The following is a 22,359-nucleotide window of genomic DNA, read 5'->3' as shown; positions in this document are numbered from 1 at the left end:
TGGCCTTTTCTGTGTGTGTGGTACTGAGGAATCAAACCCAAGGCTTTATGCATGCTAGGCGAGCACTCTACCACTAAGCCGCCTTCCCAGCCCATTTTGTTTTTTTTTGAAGAAACAGCCTGAAGATCTAGACAATACTTTTTGGAACTATAAAACCCGAAGGAGATAAGTAGGGAGAGCCAATTAAAATTGAGCGGTGGTTGCCATGGGTCATGCCTGTAATCCTAGCTGCTCTGGAGACTGAGATCTGAGGATCAGGGACTCTTTATCTTCCAGTTAACAAGAAAAAAATCAGGCTGGGAGTTGGTAGTTCATGCCTGTAATCCTAGCTACTCAGTAGGCTTAGATATGAAGATTGTGGTTTCAAGCCTAGGCAGAAAAGTCCTTTGAGTCTGTTTGTTTTGTTTTTGGGTCCGGTTGTGGGGCCTGAACTCTGGGTCTGGGCGTTGTCCTTCAGCTCAAGGCTAGCGCTCTACCACTTGAGCCACAGCACCACTTCCGGCTTATTTCTTTTTGCTTATGTGGTGCTGAGGAATCGAACCCAGGGCCTCAGGCATGCAAGGCAAGCACTGTACCACTGAGCCACCTTCCCAGAACCTCCTTTGAGACTCTCATCTTCAATTAGTTACCAAAAATCCAGAAGTAGAGCTGTGGTTCTAGTAGAGTGCTAGCCTTAAGCAAAAGAAGCTCAGGGACAGTATTCAGGTCTGAGTTCAAGTTTTATGACTGGCACACAACACTGAGGTGTCTTAGGTGCACATCTGTGTCATTTCGGTGAAAGATGTTCAGTATCTCAAAGATACGTTGGATCAGGGAGATCCCTGGTTGGGTTTATGACTCTGGGTCCATGGTGTATATCCTCTCCAGCAGCAGGGTGGTTTTCATTCACCCGGTCTAAGATACACTCTGCACCTTAGCCAGTGTGGTCAGCACTGGCAGCCAAGAAGATAACAAGTTGAAGACCAACCTGGACTATATAGTGAAACCCTGTCTCAAAAACAATTTTACACTGGGCACTGATGACTCCCTCCTGTAATCCAGCCCAGGCAAGAAAGTCTGTGAGACTCATTTCCAATTAACCACCAGAAAACTGGAAGTGGTGCTGTGGCTCAAGTGGTAGAGCACTCACTTTGAGCTAAAGAGCTGAGGGACAGTGCCCAGGCCCAGAGTTCAAGACCCACGACCCCCCAAAAGTTTTTTTTAGAGCCAATAACACATACTGAGTGTGCTGCTACCACACAGGGTGGTTAGTAGGACTGCAGATGGTGCTTACCGGGCTGAAGAGCAGAACTTTGGGAGCATGTGTAGCTATAAACGTAGAACTTTAGATCTTTCGTCTCCTCACTACTTAGTGCAGGAAGTGGTCTCCTAAGCTAATGACAGCATGACCTTACAAAGGACTTTGTGTTTAGGTTTCCTTGTTGCCATTTGTGCTTCCACTGTGGGGAACTTTCTGTCCATCCAAGGATTAGCAGAGAGAGAAGATGCAAGCCCGGTGGTGTCTGTAGCTCATACCTGTAACCGAGCTAGTTGGCTGGGTGTCACAGCTCAAGGCCAACTTGGGCAGAGAAATTCAGAAGACTTCTTCTCAACTCATAACTGGCACAGTCGGGCATTTCTGTCATCACAAGCCACAATAAAGGCTGAGACCGGGAGGGCTGCGGGGTCAGGACAGCCTAGGCGGAAACGTGAGGAGTCACTCGGTCTCCACAGAGGGAAGGTGGACGGCCATGTGCCTGTGGTTCCCCACTTAAAGGAGGGCCTGAGCATGTGCCCTGGTGAGAGGAGAGGCCCTGTCCCCAAAACCAGTGGCTCGGTGGCATCACACCAGCCTAGAGAGAGTGGGCTGATTGTAGTACTGAACACTGCCCCCACACCACCGGGAAAAACATCAGGAAAGATGCTGTGACATTCAGTTCATCTGTTGGGTGGGCTGTGGGTTGTGTTGGACTTTTGGTGTTCTGAAGAGAAAGCTCCCTTTGTAGTTAGGAGAACCTGTTGTAGCCCTTCCTGCCTCTGCTGTTGAGTTGGTCTTACAGCTAATTAAGTTCAAAAGAGGGCAAGGGTCACCCTTAGGGTCCACTGCATTGAGGTGTAGATGGAGGAGACTGGTTGAATCCTGCTACCACTTGTCCAGCGCTGTGGTCTTGGGCTGTTGATTTCCCCTAGAAACAGAATGTGTGGGCTGACGGTGTGTTCTGCTTGCCCTGCATGATGCGCTCTTGTGTGGCTGCAACCTTGCAGGAAGCAGCATGTTGCTAAAAGCCCGGCCTTCAGGCTCCGGTGCACTGCAGGTGCACAGCACCCTGTGCCCTTGGGTGCAGCTCAGGACCCCTTGCCAGAGTCCAGGCCTGAGGACATGAGGGGGCAGAGCGGGGCTTGTCCCCTCCATGAGGGCGGTGCACCTCCGCTTGTGGATGTGGTTTCAACTCAGGAGAGCCCGCTGACTCCAGGACAGTGAGTGCTCACCCCGAGAGGCCCTGTGTGCTACCGCTGGCTTCTCGCCCTTTGCCTGTCGGCCTGAGTGTCGCTTCTCTGCGGGTCATGCCATCTGCCCAGTCCATGCCGGCTCCTGACAGCCTCAGCTGACTGGCTCCTTCATGGAGGTGTCTTCTGCTTCTCTGGCCCCTTCCCCAAGCACACCACTGCTAGACCAGGACTTTGGCCCGGTTAACCCCACTTGCTTTAGAGCATGCTAGAGTGGAGGCCCGTGGAGCTGCAAGGGGCAATGGCAGTTGACCACCAGAGAGCCTCTAGTGTTCCGCGGGCGCCCCAGGTGGCGGTGCCACCCTGTGAGTGCCCGTCAGACTGTCAGCTGTGTGGGAGAATGCCAGCTCCTGCTGGCTCTGGTTTTTTCCCTGCTCTTAGGGTCAGTTCCAAACTTGTCATCCTGCTGGATCTCTGCATCTCCCCAAGCGCACATCCTGGGCTCCCTTTCCTGGAAGTCCTGCTGGCATGTGTACACTGTGTCCCAGATGCAGAGGGAGCCCAGCAGGTGTTCTTGAGGCTCCCCAGCAGGCTCTTGGCCTGGTCCTTTTTTACTTTCAGAATCAGCTCAAAAAACAGCTGGGAGTCAGTGGTTCATGCTTGTAATCCTAGCTACTCAGGAGACTGAGATCTGAGGATTGTAGTTCAAAGCCAGCCTGGGTAGGAAAGTCCATGAGACTCTTATCTCCAATTAACCACCAGAAAACCAGAAGTGGCTCTGTGACTCAAGTGGTAGAGCGCTTGCCTTGAGCTGAAGAGCTCAGGGACAGCGCCCAGGACCAGAGTTCAAGCCCTACAACTGACACCCCCCCCCCCACAAAAAAAAAAAAAAAAGCCCTGTGAGACCTTTTATTTTCTTCTTTTGTGGTCATGGGGCTTGAACTCAGGGTCTAAGTGCCATCCCTGATCTTTTTTGCTCAAGGCTAGCCCTCTACCACTTTGAGCCACACAGCTCCATCTGGTTTTCTGGTGGTTAATTGAAGAGTCTCACAGACTTTCCTGCCTGGGCTGGCTTCAAACTGGAATCCTTAGATCTGATCAGCTTCCTGAGTAGCCAGGATTACTGGTGCCTGGTAGTGAGACTCTTGTCTACCATTAACCACCAGAAAACGGAAATTAGAGCTGTGGCTCAAAGTGGGAGATTGCAAGCCTTGAGCAAAAAATCTCAGGGACAGTGCCCAGGCCCTAAGTTTAAGCCCTATAACCTACAAAACTAGGGAAATATTGGGGCGGGAGAAGGTGGTAGATAAAACCCTTCTTAGTCAAGCTCTTGTGTAGCCCAGAGTGTTTGCACAGTGTCTTTGCACGCAGCCTGGAGCTTGTACGTGAGGTTTGGGGTCGTCCCTGGGGAGGGGGGGGATTGATGAGAACTGTGAGAGGCCGGGACATCTTGGGGAGCGTGTCCAAGTTCCCACACCTGATTCTGCTCTTTGCAGCTTGGCGAAGGTAGCAGAGGGTAGATGGTGCCCACCTTGTTAAGGCGGCTGTCCTCTGTTCCAGGATGACGACCTTGAAGAAGGCGAAGTGAAGGACCCCAGTGACAGGAAGGTGAGGCCTCGCCCCACCTGCCGATTCTTCATGAAAGGTAATTGTCTGCACGTCCATGTGGCCTCAGCCCTTCCCTGGCCACAGTGTGGTGGTGGCTCAGCCCCCCCCCCCCCCCCCCCCCCGCCGTGTACTATGTACAGCTGTTCTTAGGGCCAGACTTTGAGAGTTTGTGATAAACTATTAATAGACCCATAAAGACCGCCACGGAGGGGAGCCAGCCTGGCTGCTTTCGTGCCGTGGTTCCAGGCCCATTGCTTGCGGTAGACCTGTGCTGCAGCAGCACAGCGGTCACTCTCCTGAGTGACCAGATGCTGCCTGCCAAAGTCAGCATTTCACGTGCCTCTGCAAGAGCTCTCTCCGCAGGGTGGGTCAGGAGCACGCCCTTCATTTGCAAAGACTTGGAAACAGCAAGGGGAAGGTTGTAAGGGCCACAGATAATCTGTGAAAAGCACTGTGTGTTAAGCAGTAGCAGCCAAGAGCAGCTTGGTACATCTTGCTAAAAATCTGAATGACCCCCATGTTAACACCTAGCGTAACCCTTTAGTGTGATGGTGGTAAGGCATTTTGTTTTGTGGAAGTTGTGGGACGCAGAAGCGGAAATGAGCTTTCCATTCTGTGAGGGGCTCTTCGGTGTGCGCGGCCATCTGGGTGTCCTGTAATGGAGCCTTCTCCGTGGACAGGTGGGGACATGTGTTCCTCTTGCCCGTAGATGACGCTGCTCGCTGACTGGCCTGCCTGCAGTCTAAAGTTCACAAGAGCTTCCTGTACTTCTCTTCCAGGTGTTGTGACACCACTGTTCACTCCTCTTCCACCAATACCAAATTCCATACCACTCAGAGGCCAGGTTAAAGGTACAAATACCCTGTATTCACTCTCTCCTTAAAATTCTCTGCTCCAGGGGCCAGACTTCTTCCTCCTGGATCTGGATTACTGCTGGGACGTGGCAAGGAAGGGGGCTTGTGGGGCGGAGCTGTTGTGGGGGAGCCTCCTCCGAGGCCCCGAGCGAGCAGTGCAGGAGACCAGGCTGAGGCCGGGGTGGTGCACCTGGGGAGCAGGAAGTTCTGCAGGTGGTGGAGTTCCGTCCTACGGACAGGGAGCCGCGTCCCTCGGGCCGCGTATCCTAATGGAGGGGCTCATGAGAACCCCTGCCAGGGCCACCCCTCTCAGTCATGAGCGATCCACATGCCTATGGCTGGTTCATCTGGGAAATGTGGGTGTGACAAGGGCCCAGTGTGCAGGTGGCTGGGGTCATGTGACAATCTCACAGCCACCTTAAGAGTCCAGAGCAGTCAGTGTTCCATCTTTCTTCTTTTAAATGTGAGTGGCTCAGAAAAGTTACAAACCTGAGCGTGCGGGAATAAAGTGACGTCAGTCCATCTCGGATTTCTAGGTTGAAGGGACATAGAAATCCACACATAAACACGTGCAGTCTGCAGTTCCTTCAGATCAGTACTGCTCTGAGAGCAGTGCACAGTGCTGGGGTCCCCAGTGTGTTAGAAGGTCAGCTTGCTGGTCAGATATGCACACAGTAGCCCCTGCAAGAGACAGAAGTGGCCCTCCCTGCCTGGAGGCTCTGTCCAGAAGCTGGGGGCTCACCCTGCTGAACTAGGCCTCAGAATTTCAACAGCAGAAGCACAAAACAGATCAAAGTGCGGTCATCCCTAAAACCAGACACTGAATTCCTGGGGGATACTGCACACACAAGAGCAGGAGCCTGGGCTCCCTGGCCTTTATGCTGGATAGGTGGATGGGGGGCAGGGCCTGACAGAGTACCTGCTGGGCTCTAGCTTCTGTGAGTGTGGCCTTCTGTGAGGGAGCTCTGCGTTAGCAATCTGAAGGAGAGGCCGATGCAGTGTCTGCCACTTAACTGGACATGGTCTGTAGCTTGTGTCAAGTATCAGAACCTTGTCCTCTTAGCCTGTTCATAGAATACAGTGACTACCTTTTTTTTCCCCCTTCAATTCTCCCTTTTCAGTGTTCTATAATGTGTCCTGCTTTTGCTTCGGAGAAATACATTTGGATGTAGTTGCATCTTACCTCCAGAATATAAGCTTCATGTGAAATTAAAGTGAATGGGTTAAAGAACAATGGCTTTAAGAAATAGTGTGTTCCTTTGGCAAAGACATGGGACATATTGGAATTGAAACACTGCTAGTGGGAAGGTGAATTGGTGCAGCCATTTTGCAAAACGGGCAGTTCCTCAAAGGTAAAGGATAGAGTTACTCTGTGACCCAGTAATTCTACCTCTAGGTCTTGTCTGGGAGCCATGAAATGTCTCCACAGACTTGTGCAGTGATGCTTATAGCAGCCTGGTTCACAATAGCAAAAATAAGAAACAACCCAGATGCCTGGAATCTGATGAGGGGATAAACAAAATGTTCTTCCATATAGTGAACCGGTTAGCCAGAGAAGGAATGGCACCCAAGAAAACAGTGCGGATGAACCTAGGAAACATGGAGGGAAGCCAGGCACACAAAGCCTCTGTGGAGGATTCCATTTCTATGAAATGTCCAGAACAAATCCACAGAGACAGAAAGTAGACTCCTTACTTGCCCAGGCTGAAGGTAGGAGCTGATCAAAGTTGAGTAGTGTTTCTGTAGGTGTTGGAGTGTTCCTGATATTCATGCACTATTGAAGTGTACTGAGTTGTACACTTAAAACAAAGCATTTTATATCGTATGGTGACTTATGTCTCAGTTTAACATCCTTTTTGGGGTTGGAAGCATGGCTCAGTTGGTAGAATGCTAGCCGATGAGTAAAAACACCAGATACTGAGTTTAAGTCTTGGTCTCAGACCAAAAATGAAAAATCTTTTTAAGAGTTGGGTAGCTAACTAAGCTGGGCATTGGTGGTGCACACCTGTAATCCTAGCTACTCAGGAGATTAAGATCTGAGGATCGTGGTTCAAAGCCAGCCAGGGCAAGAAAGATGGATAGATTCTTACCTTCAGGTAGCCACCAAAGAGCCAGAAGTAGAAGTAGAGCCGTGGCTCACGTAGTAGAGTGCTAGCCTTGAGCAGAAGCTCTCAGGGTGAGCGCCTCATCTAGGGCCAAAGTGATGGAGCCCAGTGGGCCTTAGACTCTTCAAAAGGGAGAGCCAGTGCAAGTGTTCTGACCACTTGTGATTCTGCCTCAGAATTGACCACAATGAAAACATGACAACACAGATACTCAGTGTGTGTGTGTGCGCGTGCGTGCGTGCGTGCGTACATGCGTGCGTACGTACATGCCACAATTCTGGGCTTTGAACTCAGGGGCCTAGGTGCCATTTTCGTCCATTGTGAGACTTAAATTTAGGGCCTTGGCACTATCCCTGAGTTTTTTTGCTCAAAGCTGTTTCTCAACCACATATAGCTTTTTGCCGATTGGAGATAATCTCACAGACTTTTCCTGCCTAAGCTGGCTTTGAACCGTGATACGCAGATCTCAGCCTCCTGAGTAGTTAGGATTACAGGCTTGAACATTTTTTAAAATTGTAGCTAAAACTATCACAATATTTACAATCTTAACTATTTGTGTAATTGTATAATTTGTGTCATGAATACTTACCAGCTTTTCTTACAGTTACACAAGCAACATTGAATGTTACATGAATATTTTGAGAGTTAGGTCATGAAGTGAGCTAGGCCAGCTCATACCTGTAATCCTAGCTATTCAGAAGAGTCTTTTTTTTTTTTTTTTTTTTTTTTCTTGTGGTCCAGGGGCTTGAACTAAGGGACTAGGCTCTTTTGATCAAGGCTAGCTCTCTACTACTTGAGCCCCAGGGCCACTTCCGGCTTTTTTGTGGTTAATTGGAGATGAGGGTCTCTTGAACTTTCCTGTCCATTCTGGTTTCTGATGCTGATCCTCAGTTCTCAGCCTCCAGAATAGCTAGGATTACAGGCATGAACCACCAATGCCCAGCTGAAAAACAAATTAAGGATTGTAAAAAACAGGTGTGCATTTATTGATAAGATGACTTGTGTCCTACTGAGAAGTCGAGTGGGAATCGGCCTGGGAAGGTGGCTTAGGGGTAGAGTGCTTGCCTTGAGCAAAAAGAAGCTCGTGGACAGTGCCCTGAGTTCAAGCCCAAGACTGGCAAAAAAAACAAAAAAAACTAGTTTCCTGTTGGAGATAAGTTACTTGTGAGCAAAGTTAAAAGCCCATTTTTATAATTATTGGTGTACTTTTATCTTAAGTATATGATATATACGTGATATGTGTATATATCATGTGTGTGTGTGTGTGTGTGTGTGTGTGTGTGTGTGTGTGTGTGTGTGTGTGTGTGTGTGTGTGTGTGTGTGTGTGTGTGTGTGTGTGTGATCTGAGGCAGAATTGCCTGGAGGCTACAGTGCAGACTGCTCTGAGCCTGAGGCCTGTGAAACTCTCAGACTGCTCTGTTTAAATTAGTACTGGATAGTTGCTGCTGTATGCATTTGTCCTTTAGCCTCCATGGGGAATTCATTCCAGAATGCCCTCAGATCACAAAATCTCAAGTCCCTGCTGTAAAAGGGCGTCACATTTGCACAGAATTGGTGCATGTCCTCTTGTCCGTAGGTGATATTCCTATGATACCTAACCCAGTGTTAGTGTTATGCCGATACCTTATCATGTGTAGGGAGTAGTGACGTCTTAAGATACGGAGCCTGCACACAAGGAAGGACTCTACAGAGTGACTGACCTAGGAGCCCAGTACCCAGCAGGAGCCCTCGTGTAGGGTGCTGTCTCACAGAAGGTCCTGGCTGGGCCAGGCCTGGCCCTGCCCTGCCCTGCCCTGCCCTGCCCAGCCCACCCTGGAATTCCCAAGACGGGAGGACGTGGGGCAGTCCTGGCCCTGCGCCTTCCCCGGGCTGTGAGACATCGCAGGCCCTCAGCGTGTGGCCACTCACCCAGCTGCCACCCTGCGCTGTTGTGCTCCCAGTGACCTTGCTGCCCTGGCTTTTGTTTCTGTAGGGAACTGCACCTGGGGAATGAATTGTAGGTTTATACACCCTGGAGTGAATGACAAGGGAAACTACTCCCTAATCACCAAAGCAGACCCATTCCCACCTAACGGTGCCCCGCCTCTTGGACCTCATCCACTGATGCCTGCCAATCCTTGGGTGAGTGCATACCGTCTCTTACCAGCAAGCTGGATGTCTGAGCTATGTCAAACAAATTCATAGTCTTTGTGCAGAAATTTTCTTTGGCCTGAGAAGAGTCAAGGAGCTGCTGGCCCCCAGCAGAAGCTCGGCTGTCTGGGGGCGTGTGAGGCCTGGGACCAGCTTGCATTTTAGTGGATGCTTGGTTCCTGTGTCTTCTTTCTTTTTTGAACTCAGGGCCTCATGCCTGCTTGCTGACTAGGCAGGTGCTCTACAACTTGAGCCACACCTGTAGCGCTTTCTATTGTCATAACTTTTTTTAAATATAATTTTATTACTAGCAAGGTGTCATACAGGGAATTACCATTTCATAACTCAGTTAACAAGGATATTCCTTTTTTTGGACAATGTCACCCCTTCGCTTTCCCCCAGTTCAGCCCGCTCATGTTTTGGTTACTTTTGGAATAGAGTCTCCAGTGTATGCCGGACAATGATTCTTCTGTTTATATTTTCTGCGGAGCTAGGATGGCAGGTGCAGGCCACTGTACCCAACTTTTTATTGGTTGAAATTGGGTCTTGGGAACTTTTTTTTTTTTTTTTTTTTTTTTTGTCTAGTCTGGCCTCAGTCTTCCCAATGTCCATCCCCTAAATAGCTAGGATTATAGGTGTGAGCCTTTACCACATTTGTTTTTGTGTGCTGGGATTTGAACTTGGGACCTTAACACTTGCTAAGCAGTTGCTCTATCACTTGAGCCGTGTTCCCAGTCCTACCATTTCTTTATAGAACGTTTGGCTTGCTTTCTCAACATTTCCCTTTTCATTTTTTAATAGGGTGGGCCAGTAGTTGATGAAATTTTGCCTCCACCTCCTCCAGAACCCCCAACAGAGAGCGCCTGGGAGCGAGGACTCCGGCATGCAAAAGAGGTCAGTGTCACACACCCTGAGGAAGGCCTGGAGTAGTACACTCTCTGGGCACCCTTCCCACCATGGTGCTCCTGGGGAGTCTTTAATCCAGAAAGAGTGAAAGAGTCAAAGGGAGGACTGCTATGGAGAATGGGAAATAATGTCTGACTAGCTGCAAAGCAGGCAGTCTCTAGGGTGGCCCATCCAGGGCACAGGCCCACCATCTTTAAGTGCCAAGGTAGGCCAGAAGACAAGGCATCATATTTAGCCACCTTTCCAACAGCCTGAGGTGACTCTGACATCCTAACAAGGCCACCCAACCACTTGAGATGGCCCTGACACCCGACAGGACTCTCCCAACAGCCTGAGATGGCCCTGACACCCTACAGGACTCTCCCAACAGCCTGAGATGACCCTGAACCCCACAGGACTCTCCCAACAGCCTGAGACCACCCTGACACCCCACAGGGCTCTCCCAACAGCCTGAGATGGCCCTGACACCCCACAGGGCTCGCTCTCCCAACAGCCTGAGACCACCCTGACACCCCACAGGGCTCTCCCAACAGCCTGAGACCACCCTGACACCCCACAGGACTCTCCCAACAGCCTGAGATGACCCTGACACCCCACAGGGCTCTCCCAACAGCCTGAGACCACCCTGACACCCCACAGGACTCTCCCCAACAGCCTGAGATGACCCTGAACCCCACAGGACTCTCCCCAACAGCCTGAGATGACCCTGAACCCCACAGGACTCTCCTAACAGCCTGAGACCACCCTGACACCCCACAGGACTCTCCCAACAGCCTGAGATGGCCCTGACACCCTACAGGACTCTCCCAACAGCCTGAGACCACCCTGAAACCCCACAGGACTCTCCCAACAGCCTGAGATGGGCCTAACACCCCACAGGACTCTCCCAACAGCCTGAGATGGCCCTGACACCCCATAGGACTCTCCCAACAGCCTGAGACAACCCTGAACCCCACAGGACTCTCCCAACAGCCTGAGACCACCCTGAAACCCCACAGGACTCTCCCAACAGCCTGAGACCACCCTGAACCCCACAGGACTCTCCCAACAGCCTGAGACCACCCTGACACCCCACAGGACTCTCCCAACAGCCTGAGATGACCCTGACACCCCACAGGACTCTCCCCAACAGCCTGAGATGGCCCTGACACCCCACAGGACTCTCCCAACAGCCTGAGACCACCCTGACACCCCACAGGACTCTCCCAACAGCCTGAGACCACCCTGACACCCCACAGGACTCTCCCAACAGCCTGAGATGACCCTGAACCCCACAGGACTCTCCCAACAGCCTGAGATGACCCTGAACCCCACAGGACTCTCCCCAACAGCCTGAGATGGCCCTGACACCCTACAGGACTCTCCCAACAGCCTGAGACGACCCTGAACCCCACAGGACTCTCCCAACAACCTGAGACAACCGTGAACCCCCCCACAGGGCTCTCCCAACAGCCTGAGACCACCCTGACACCCCACAGGACTCTCCCAACAGCCTGAGACCACCCTGACACCCCACAGGACTCTCCCAACAGCCTGAGACAACCGTGAACCCCACAGGGCTCTCCCAACAGCCTGAGACCACCCTGAACCCCCACAGGACTCTCCCAACAGCCTGAGACCACCCTGAACCCCCACAGGGCCTTCCACCCTTGCCCCATCAGGCTCTTGCAGTCAGAACCCAACCCCTGCCACCCTACAGGGTCTCCCCTCCCCATAGGCCCCTGATGTATCCAGCTGTGGTCAGAGCCCAGCCCCTACCAAGCTCCAGGCCCCTCCCCTCTTCATCTGGCCCCTGGCCTGCATCTTGCAGGTAGAGCCATTTTCTCCTCATACACAGCCCTGATTCCTTGGTGCCCTAAGTGTGTGTCCCCGGGACGGTGCAGACACAGCCCTTGCCTGCTGCGCTCTGAGATGTCAGCTGTGACTGTGTACTCACTCTGCTTGGTGCTCATCACCACTAACCCCTTGAGGCATCCTGGTTCTGTTCCCAGATGAGCTCAATCATCAGTCTGTCAGATGCCCTGTGTTCCTAACTGTGACTCTGCTCAACTCTTGGTAGGTTTTAAAAAAAGCAACCATTCGGAAAGAACAGGAGCCTGATTTTGAAGAGAAAAGGTTCACGGTGACAATTGGTGAAGATGAACGGGAATTTGACAAAGAAAATGAAGTTTTCCGAGACTGGAATTCTCGGGTTCCAAGAGATGTCAGAGATAGCGAGTAAGGAATGCTCTTCTTTCCCCCTGCTTTTTCTCCCCTCAATCTAGAGTTTGAACTTGGCCTCCTGCTTGCTTGCTTGCTGGGCAGGTGTTCTGCTGAGACATACCCTCACCCTTTTAAAAAAAAAAAAAAAAAAAAGGTTTTTTTGTTTTTGACTATTGTTTTTTTGTTTGTTTGTTTTGGATCCCAAGGCTTGAACTCAGGGCCTGGGTGCTGTACCTGGCTTCTTTGTTTAAGGCTAGCACTCTGCCACTTGAGCCACAGTTCTATCTTTTATTTTTTTGGCGGTGGTTAATTGGAGATAAGAGTCATGAAATTTCCTGATCGGGCTGGCTTCAAATTACAATTCTCAGATCTCAGCTTCTTGAGTACTAGGATTACAAGCATGAGCCATAGATGTCCAGCTTATTTTTTTTTTTTTTAAATCAGGAATTAGTATTAAGTTTTTTGTTTTTGTTGGCCAGGGTGCTGTCCCTCAGCTCTTCAGCTCAAGGCTAGTGCTCTACCACTTGAGCCACAGTGCCACTTCCAGCTTTTTCTGTTTATGTGGTGCTGAGAAATCAAACCCATGGCCTCATGCATGCAAGGCAAGCACTCTACCACTGACCCACCTTCCCAGCCCCGAGTATTAAATTTTTGCCAAAGGATTTTTTTCATCAGTTGTAGATATAACAGTGGCTTTTCGGGTTTGCTATTATGTATAATATTTAATGGATTAAAAAAAAAACTTGTCTTTACTGTAATATAAAGGTGATTTATAGAAGGGTTACAGTTGCCTAGTTGGGTAAAGAGTACATTTCTTTTTTGGACAATGTCACCCTTAATGGATTTCTTTCTTTTTTTTTTTTTTTTTTTTTTTTTGTCGGCCGTGGGGCTTGAACTCTGGGCCTGGGCGCTGTCCCTCAGCTCTTCAGCTCAAGGCGAGCGCTCTACCACTTGAGCTACAGCGCCACTTCCGGTTTTCTGGTGGTTTATTGGAGATAGGAGTCTCACGGTCTCTCCTGCCCCGGCTGGCTTTGAACCGAGATCCTCAGATCTCAGCCTCCTGAGTAGCTAGGATTACAGGCGTGAGCCACCAGCGCCCAGCCCTTAATGGATTTCTTAGCAGCTGATTTTACCCTTGCATTTCTGCTTTAAATGGCACTTGATCATAATGTTACTGTTTTCGGGATGGGGCATGGCTCCATGTTGGCTCACATTTTATATAGATTTTTTTTTTTTTTTTCTTGGCCAGTCCTGGGGCTTGAACTTGTCCTGAGCGCTGTCCCTGAGCTGCTTTTGCTCAAGGCTAGCATTCTACCACTTGAGCCACAGCGCCACTTCCAGCTTTTTCTGTGTATGTGGTGCTGAGGAATTGAACCCAGGGCTTCATGCATGCTAGACAAGCACTCCACCACTGAGCTGCCTTCCCAGCCCTTTATGTAGAAATTTTGCTCTAATGTTCTGAGTGGTAAGATTTCCCTCCTATTTCAGACTTGAGCCTTATGCGGATCCTTACTATGACTATGAAATAGAGCGGTTCTGGCGCGGTGGACAGTACGAGAATTTCAGGGTACAATATACTGAAACAGAGCCGTATCATAATTACCGCGTAAGTATACAGCTGTGATTGTCACTGACCTGCTTATTAAAACCACGCTTTTCTATGTCCTTCCCCCACAGTATAACCTTTGCTTTCACTGTATTTGATGTTGGTATAATTTGTGGAGGGGAAGGGAAAAAACAAAATTGCAACAATGAGATGTACATGTCGTTATGTTGAAAAATGAACTTCACAACTTTGGGGAGGGGGGAGATGGGAAGGGGAAACAAAGGAGGAGGCAACAATGCTTGATAAGAAATGTACTCATTATATTGCCCATGTAATTGTAACCCCTCTATATGGTACACAAAAAAAAATTCTACGCTTTTCAAGGCCAGGCCCCACCCCCAGCCATTGCCCCTTCTGATCCAGCTGTAGGATCTTGTGTGAGCTTGCTGTCTTGACACAGTGAACTCATTGAACCTGCAGTCTTAAGTCTGAGCCCATATTGATTGTATCTTGACCCAGTGACTAAATTTGGTAGTGTGAACAGGGGCTAAAAACTGTTCTTGCCAGTTTTGTAAAATTAGGTTTTTTCATGAGGTATTGGTAACCATTTTTTGGGGGGGAGGGGTGGTCAGGTGATGGGGCCTGAACTCTGGGCCTGGGCGCTGTCCCTCAGCTCTTCAGCTCAAGGCTAGCGCTCTACCACTTGAGCCACAGCGCCACTTCCGGCTTTTTTCTTTTTGCTAATGTGGTGCTGAGGAATCGAATCCAGAGCCTCATGCATGCAAGGCAAGCGCTCTACCATTAAGCCACCTTCCCAGCCCATTTGGTAACCATTTTCAAAGGTCTGGCTCACCCTCTAATCTTATTGCTCTTAAGATTCTGAGTTCAAACCCCAGGAAAGAAGAGCAGGAAGGAGGGAGTTTGGGGAGGGAAGGGAAGAAAGGAGGAAAAGAAAGGAAGGGGAAGGGAAGAGAGAAAACATGGCTTTGTTCTTTTTTTTTTTTTTTTTTGCCATGCTATGCACAAAGTAAAACTTCTCTTACCTCTCTGGCCCATTGGGTAAGGATTTGTCTCTGGCAGCCATGTCATACTGGTCTGGCAGAAGACTGGTCTGCAGTGGTATTTTCTCCCAAGTTGCCCAGACTGTGAGAGCTTAGTATATTTATGGATGTGTATGTTCCAAACTGTAAGTCCTGATTTCCACTGGTGGGGTGACTTCTCCAGGGAAGACCTATCAGAAGCAGTTAAGCAGGTTATGTGTTGTGGTTTGTGTGACAGGCCACACGTTTTTCAGGCCCAAAGGAAGGTGGCAGGCAGCCTCAGCTGCTCATAGATGATGAGCTTGAACAAGAGTCCCGTAGGCCCAGAAAATCCCCCTGGCTGACTCTCCTGTGCCCATCTGCCCTACAGAGCAGTTTTCCTCCTTGAGCTGGGCTGTTGGACCCTGTTCCTAGACAGGACACATGCAGGTAGATGGCCCTTAAAGGTGCATAGTGTGCCCCCTAGTGGCCAAGAAGGTAGCTGGTGCGCTGTGGGTGGATATTTAGTTTCACATTAAACCTTAGAGCAAATCAATCAGCCAGCAGTGGAGAGCTGCCAGTTGTATTCCAAACCACTCAGTTAAGTGCTACCCTTGCCCTGTATGCAGCTGCCATGGCCTCCATCTTCAGGAGCGATACATAGGAAGAAAGCCAGTGGTGCAAGCTCACACCAGGCCCTGGTGTGACTTCACTCCTACTTACATCTGTCCAGTTTAAGGAGACAGTGGGGAGGGAGAAGGCCCTGGAGCGTCCCTGGGTAACCTCGTGCTTGCTCCTGTTTCCTCTCTTTTTTTTTTTTTTGTTGGTCGTGGGGCTTGAACTCTGGGCCTGGACGCTGTCCCTCAGCTCTTCAGCTCAAGGCGAGCGCTCTACCACTTGAGCCACAGCGCCACTTCCGGTTTTCTGGTGGTTTATTGGAGATAGGAGTCTCACGGTCTCTCCTGCCCGGGGTGGCTTGGAACCGCGATCCTCAGGTCTCAGCCTCCTGAGTAGCTAGGATTGCAGGCGTGAGCCAGCAGCGCCAGGCTCTGTTTCCTCTCTTTTGCCAATGTGGCTAACTGGTGTATGTTGGTTTTTTAATGAAGGAAAGGGAGAGGGAGCGTGAGCGAGAGAACAGACAGCGTGAGCGTGAGCGTGACCGGGAGCGTGACCGGGAGCGGGAGCGGCGGCAGCGGGAGCGCGAGCGAGAACGGGAGCGCGAGCGTGACAAAGAGCGGCAGCGCAGGAAGGAGGAGTGGGAGAGAGAGCGAGCCAAGCGGGACGAGAAGGACCGGCCGCACCGCGAGCGGGACCGGGACAAGGAGCGGGAGAAGGAGAAGGAGAAGCCGAAGCCGCGCTCCCCACAGCCACCGAGGTAGGCCACCCCAACGTCGGGTGCACTGGGCGCCAACACAGAGAAGCCGGCGCTGCAGCCCCGGCCCCGGGTCCTCAGGCTGCGCTGCTGGAGAACACTGCTCCTGCCCAGCCTGGCCAGCCGGGCACCTCACACTCACGCTACAGGCAAGAGCTCATCTGGCCCCTGGCGTCGGGGAGGAAGTGCACTGCTGTGGCTAGTGTGGCCCTCCAGCAAGCAGAATGCTGGTGTCATCTCCACATGGACTGGCACGGCTTTGCCAGTGCCAAGGTCGTCGGGTGAATAGCAGTGACGGCTGGAGAGATGGCAAGCCATTTGAACTCAGGGCCTGGGTGCTGTCCCTGAACCTCTTTTCTTTTCTTTCTTTTTTTTTTTTTTTTGGTCAGTCGTGGGGCTTGAACTCTGGGCTTGAGTGCTGTCCCTCAGCTCTTCAGCTCAAGGCGAGCGCTCTACCACTTGAGCCACAGCACCACTTCTGGTTTTCTAGTGGTTTTATTGGAGATAAGAGTCTCTCGGACTTTCCTGCCTGGGCTGGCTTTGGACCATGATCCTCAGATCTCAGCCTCCTGAGTAGCTAGGATGACAGGTGTGAGCCACTGGCTCCCAGCTCCCAGAACCTCTTTGTGCTCAAGGCTAAATGCTCTACCAATTGAGCCACAGCCCCACTTCTGGTTTTTGAGTGGTTAATTGGAGGTAAGAGTCTTATGGAGACTTCCCTGCCCAGATAGGCCTAGAACCACAGTCCTCAGATCTCAACCCCCTGAGTAGTTAGGATACAGGTGTGAGCCACCAGCACCCAGCAGCCTTTTGCTTCTGAACATACTGCATACTCGGTTGTGGAACAGAGAGATGCTGTCAGTGTTGAATCAGAGAACTAGGTATTTAAGTAATTGTGCGAAGGAGTTGCCGTTTAACAAACCAGTTTATGAATACATCTTGATCATTAATTATTTTTAATCAGGTAGTTGTATAAAGTTTTTTCTGCCATTTGGCCTCCAGAAAATGCACAATGAATCCTTAAGGGGGTGCTGGTTGCTTGATCTCGAAGCAGCAGACCAGAGATGTCATTTCAGCCTTGAAGATCCACAGTAAAACCTCAAGACAGTGGCCTTAGTGGGACTTCAGTGCCATCTTGACTGCTCTGAACTCAGCTAAAACGCAGCTCACATCAAACGCATCTGTGCTTGCCAAGCTGGCAGGTTGCATCCCCTTGGTTTCTGACTCTGTTCTTTCCCTTCTGTTTATCTTACAACCCTGTCCCATTGTTTTCTTTTTTTTCCCCCAAGTCCAGGACCAGGACTCAAACTCAGTACCTGATGCTTTCGCTCATTGGCCGGCACTGTACCAATCAAGCCATGCCTCCAACCCCAAAACACTGGCACATTGGCATTTCCTGTGGCTCTTGCATCCAACGCACAGCCCCTATCAGCAGGCCTGGAACTCTGGCTACGGCGCTGATTTGGCCTGATTTCTGGCTTTTAGGCATCATAGGTCTTGTTCTTGTTTCCCTCAAGGCCAGGCTAAGGGATCATTAGGGTAGAATTGCTCTGTCTTGTCCTCCAGTCAGCACCTGCACTCTCCCGTGGCTACGAGCGAGGCAGCTGCCAAAGGAAGGCGGCACTTTTTTCACTGTAGTAAGAGGGAGATTGAGAGTTGACTCCTGGGAGGGCTCAGAGGACTCGCAGCCTAGTGACAGCATCCCCTGCTCCTTGTAGGGAGCTCCCGTCTGGTCTGTTGGGGACATCTTTCTCCCCTCTTTTCCATGACTGCCTCCCCTGCCCAGCCTCTGTGCTCTGAGGGAGGCTGTCTCCATGGGAACCTCAGGGAACTTGTGGCCAGGCCTCAGGGCCAAGGAGGTAGTCGGTGTCACCTTGTTCTGATGTGGAGTCACTCATGAAACGCACCCACCCCATACCTGGGCTATTTTTATAGGACAAGAGCAGTGCCTCTCTACCAGTTCCAGAATTTTACCAGAATCCCTTTGTGAAACCGACATGTGATTTCTTTTTTTTCCCCCCTGCTTGTGAACCCTGAACTGTGGGCCTGGGTGCTGTCCCTCACCTCTTCAGCTAGGGCTAGCGCTCAACCACTAGAGCCACAGCGCCACTTCTGGCTTCTTCTGCTTATGTGGTGCTGAGGAATGGAACCCAGGGTCTCATGCATGAGAGGCAAGCGCTCTACCACTGAGCCACCTTCCCAGCCCCCGACATGTGCTTTCTACAGCCAGGCCAGGGGTGTGCACAGAGGCAGCAAGGAGGCTGCTCTGATGGCCTGCTCGGTGGAGGTGAACTCCTGTAATTACAGCCATAAATCGTGAGTGGGGCTTCTGTAGGAAGTTCCTGGACTATAGATGTGGACGATGCACGAGCTCCCTCCCACAGTGCTCCCTCCCGGGGCTGCGTTTGCCCCACTACTCAGACATCCCACAGCTCCCCTGGTAGGCTCACGGCCACCGTGTCCTCCAGCCCCACGTGACCCCTGGTGGGACCACGGCCACCATGTCCTCCAGCCCCACGGCTCCCTTGGTGGGCTCACAGCCACCGTGTCCTTCAGCCCCACGTGACCCCTGGTGGGCTCACAGCCACCGTGTCCTCCAGCTCCACGTGACCCCTGGTGGGCTCACGGCCACCGTGTCCTCCAGCTGCACACAAGGCTGTTTCTGGAGTAGACTGCTCTGCAGTGTGAGCTGCCCAGGGGTCTCAGGCACTGGGTGGGCAACGTTAGTTGTGGAAAGGGCTGAGAAACACTACTTTGGCCAGCCCTCTGGTGAGGAATGGGCGGGATTAGGGATTTTCTTTTCTTTGGGGGGGGGGGGATCCGGTTGTGGGGCCTGAACTCTGGGCCTGGGCGCTGTCCCTGAGCTCTTCAGCTCAAGGCTAGCGCTCTACCACTTGAGTGCCACTTCTAGCTTTTTTTTCCTGCTTATGTGATGCTGAGGAATCGAACCCAGGGCCTCCTTCATGCAAGGCAAGCGCTCTACCACTGAGCCACCTTCCCAGCCCATGGGATTAGGAATTTTCATGTGCACTTGAGCTGCACATTATATCTGCTCTTCACTAACATGGCCCTGGGTGTACATGAGATCACATGGCCTCCAGTCCAAGCTGTTGAAAGGGGGACAGTAGCAGTCAGCAGCCCGTGGCATACAGAGGCTGCCCACTGCACACCCTGCCCCTGTTGTTACTCCTCCCAGTGAACTGAGGGGTGGAGCTGGCGCAAAGCTGGAGTTGCCCACACTTGTGGAGTCATCTTTTTTTTTTTTTTTTTTTTTTTTTGTCGGTTGTGGGGCTTGAACTCTGGGCCTGGGCGCTGTCCCTCAGCTCTTCAGCTCAAGGCGAATGCTTACCACTTGAGCTACAGCGCCACTTCCGGTTTTCTGGTGGTTTATTGGAGATAGGAGTCTCACGGTCTCTCCTGCTCGGGCTGGCTTTGAACCGCGATCCTCAGATCTCAGCCTCCTGAGTAGCTAGGATTACAGGCGTGAGCCACCAGCGCCCGGCTTCTTGTGGAGTCATCTTGATCCATTCACGGCTTTCTGTCACCACAGAGAACTCCCTGGAGGATGTGGGGACCCTACACCACCTCTGATCTCTCCTGGGTGCTGCTTCCCTGCTGCTGAGAAAGCCGTGGTGGTGCCAGGGCTCTCAGGGCCAAGTGTGCCCGACCTAGCTTCCTTACCCAGTCACTGCCCAGGACGCCCCTCCGCCAGGTGGAGGGCTGGCCCTGAGGTGCTCTGGGGTGCACGTCTCATGGTTGATGCCGGAGGCCTGTGCTGCACTCAATGCAGCCACAGATTAGCAACGTTCTACGTCTGTTCAGTTAATCACTCTTAAAACATGGAATCCGGGCCAAGGTGTGGAGTCATGATAGAGCCCAGTGTTCATCAACTGTCTTATAAATGTCCCCTCAGAAAAGGTGTGTTTTAGTAATACTTGCCATCACTTTGGAACAGTACACTGCCTTTTGTTTTTGTTTTTTGCTCTAGAAGATGATGAAGTCAGGGCCTCAGACTCTTGCTTAACTTTTTAGTCATGGCTGGCTCCCTGCCACTTGAGCCATGCCTCCACTTAAGACTTTTTGCTAGTTAATGAAGATGAGTCTCTCAGGTTTCTCTGCCTGTGCTGGCTTCAACCAGGCTTCTCGGTTCTCAGCCTCTTGAGTAGCTACACGCCCAGCGGTTTTTGCTTTCTTTCTACTCATCCAGAAGCTAAAACTGCAAGTAGGGGGAGTGTTTGCATTGCTGTGGTTAAGGGTGTGTCCAGACATTTTCACGTCTGGACTGAAGTGGCGGGTCTGCAGTTGAGACCTTGTGCGTGGGAGTCTGGCTCCACACCAGCACTTCCAGGTCAGGGCCTGAACCAGAGCCTCCTGGGAATTGCAGCTGGGAGGAGCACGTGATGGGTTTTATTCCGTGTTTCATTGGCAGTGTTGCTGGCCTGCTGCCCTTAATACGGACCGCAGGCTGAGGGGTGATGGGAGGATATGCGGGTACGTGGTGGCATGGTTAGTATGTGGGTTCAGACCCTAGCTGTATCACGAGGAATAGGCACAGTGTTTCTGTTCCTGGAGAGCAACCCAGAGGGAGGGAGGAATTGCAGGGCTCCATTTCTTGAGCCAGGAAGTGTCGTGAGTGGTGGGCAAGGTGAGCCCTAGAGTGGCAGTGCTAGAGTGTGTTCCTACTCAAATGTATGGGCAAGAAGGGCTGCGCCCACTGAGGCAGGAGGCCGGTGGCGGGAGAGAGCCCTGCGGAAGTGCAGGGAAGCCAGCCGACAGCTCGGGGCGTGGAGCTGCCGTGGCCTTTCCTGGGAGGTGAGCAGAGTGCGTGTTCCTTCCACAGAGCTTGGCAGATGGAGTGGGAGGGCACAGAACTTGAGGAAGGTTTGGATTTTTCCAGAAACCAATGTGGACACATTTGCTCCAGCCAAGACCCACATGCTGGGAACTTCCTCCTCTTGTTTATTTAACTCTATTGTAGATAAGAACTGCCATCCTGGGCTGGGAATGTGGCTTAGTGGTAGAGTATGCATGCACGAATCCCTGGGTTCCATTCCTCAGTACTGCTTACACAGAAAAGGCCAGAAGTGTCATCGTGGCTCAAGTGGTAGAGCGCTAGCCTTGAGCAGAAGCAGCTCAGGCACAGTGCCCAGGCCCCGAGTGCACGCCCCAGGAAAGAGCTGCCATCCCCTTTTCCTTCTCTTTGAGCCAGACTTCACAGCCGCCCAGGTTGGAGTTGGGGACACGGGGGTCGGCCTCCTTGCACGCTTCCTCTGGGGCCCTGCACATGTCGCTCTTGCACAAGAGGTGTGCAGGGGGTGGGGGGAATAAGAGCTACAGCTAGAGACCGGACCTTCCCTGTAGACTTTGCCCTCTCTGTACACATTCCAGGTCTGGCCTGCCCAGCCGCACCGCAGGCCCTGGGGTCCTGGGAGCTTGTCTTCTGCATTCCGCCTGCTTTTGTGGCTCTTCCAGGTTTGCTTAAGCTGTTTGGAGCAACTGCTTTGTCTTTCATTAGAATAAGCGTTCCACCTGGGCATCTTAGGTTGTCTTGGGAGCAAAGATACAGTGTGTGTCATTGCTCGAACCCCTGCCACTCAGAACACAACTATGTGGACAGCTGGCTGCCTCCACCTGTGGCCCAAGCAGACCCCCTGGGCCGTGAGCGAGCCTAGGGGTTGTAGCTGCTCTGAGGAAGCTGCTCGGTCTTGGGGGCCAGTCAATCTTACCACTTCCTCCATGTTGTAAGAATAGAGTTGTCCCAAGTGGGACTGAGCAATGAGTTCTTGCTGATTGCCACCCAGTCCTCCCCCAGATAGTGGCCATCTCCATTAGTGATTTGAGTTGTGTGCCTTTTAGCCCACATTCCATGGCTTGAGTCCCCTGTGTGGCCGAGAAATGGCTGAGGCTCTGCTGGTTAATGCTTAACCTTGATGATCCCTGCCTGGGCTTCATCTTCATCCACACGATAGGCAGCATCCGGACGCCATCTCGCTTACTTATTTGTGTGTCCTAACTATTTTTCACTTCTTTTTGTTGTTGTTGTTGTTTTGGCTTTTTGCCAGTCATGGGGCCTGAACTCTGGGCCTGGGCGCTGTCCCTCAGCTCTTCAGCTCAAGGCTAGCGCTCTACCACTTGAACCACAGCACCATTTCCAGCTTGTTCTGTGTATGTGGTGCTGGGGAATCGAACC

General features: G+C 51.6%; 1 protein-coding gene across 5 annotated transcripts in view; it reads left to right on the top strand.

The window, feature by feature from the left end:
• Positions 1 to 22,359, top strand: part of LOC138803786 (zinc finger CCCH domain-containing protein 18) — a 41,726-nt gene that overhangs the window by 7,898 nt on the left and 11,469 nt on the right. For 4 of the 5 annotated variants that reach the window (XM_069987870.1, XM_069987869.1, XM_069987871.1 and 1 more), the window contains 7 exons: positions 3,988 to 4,072; positions 4,815 to 4,886; positions 8,967 to 9,115; positions 9,926 to 10,018; positions 12,090 to 12,247; positions 13,721 to 13,838; positions 15,904 to 16,172. In XM_069987870.1, the coding sequence (XP_069843971.1) occupies positions 3,988 to 4,072; positions 4,815 to 4,886; positions 8,967 to 9,115; positions 9,926 to 10,018; positions 12,090 to 12,247; positions 13,721 to 13,838; positions 15,904 to 16,172 (944 nt within the window). The remainder of the gene's footprint in view (positions 1 to 3,987; positions 4,073 to 4,814; positions 4,887 to 8,966; positions 9,116 to 9,925; positions 10,019 to 12,089; positions 12,248 to 13,720; positions 13,839 to 15,903; positions 16,173 to 22,359) is intronic. The other variant, XM_069987873.1, reaches the window with a different exon arrangement.

This window comes from Dipodomys merriami, unplaced genomic scaffold (genome assembly GCF_024711535.1).
Source record: "Dipodomys merriami isolate MVZ:Mamm:240054 unplaced genomic scaffold, mDipMer1.0.p SCAF_348, whole genome shotgun sequence".
NCBI classification, from domain to species: domain Eukaryota; kingdom Metazoa; phylum Chordata; class Mammalia; order Rodentia; family Heteromyidae; genus Dipodomys; species Dipodomys merriami.
Note: the sequence above shows the minus strand (reverse complement) of the source record. Positions and strands in the feature narration are given on the sequence as shown.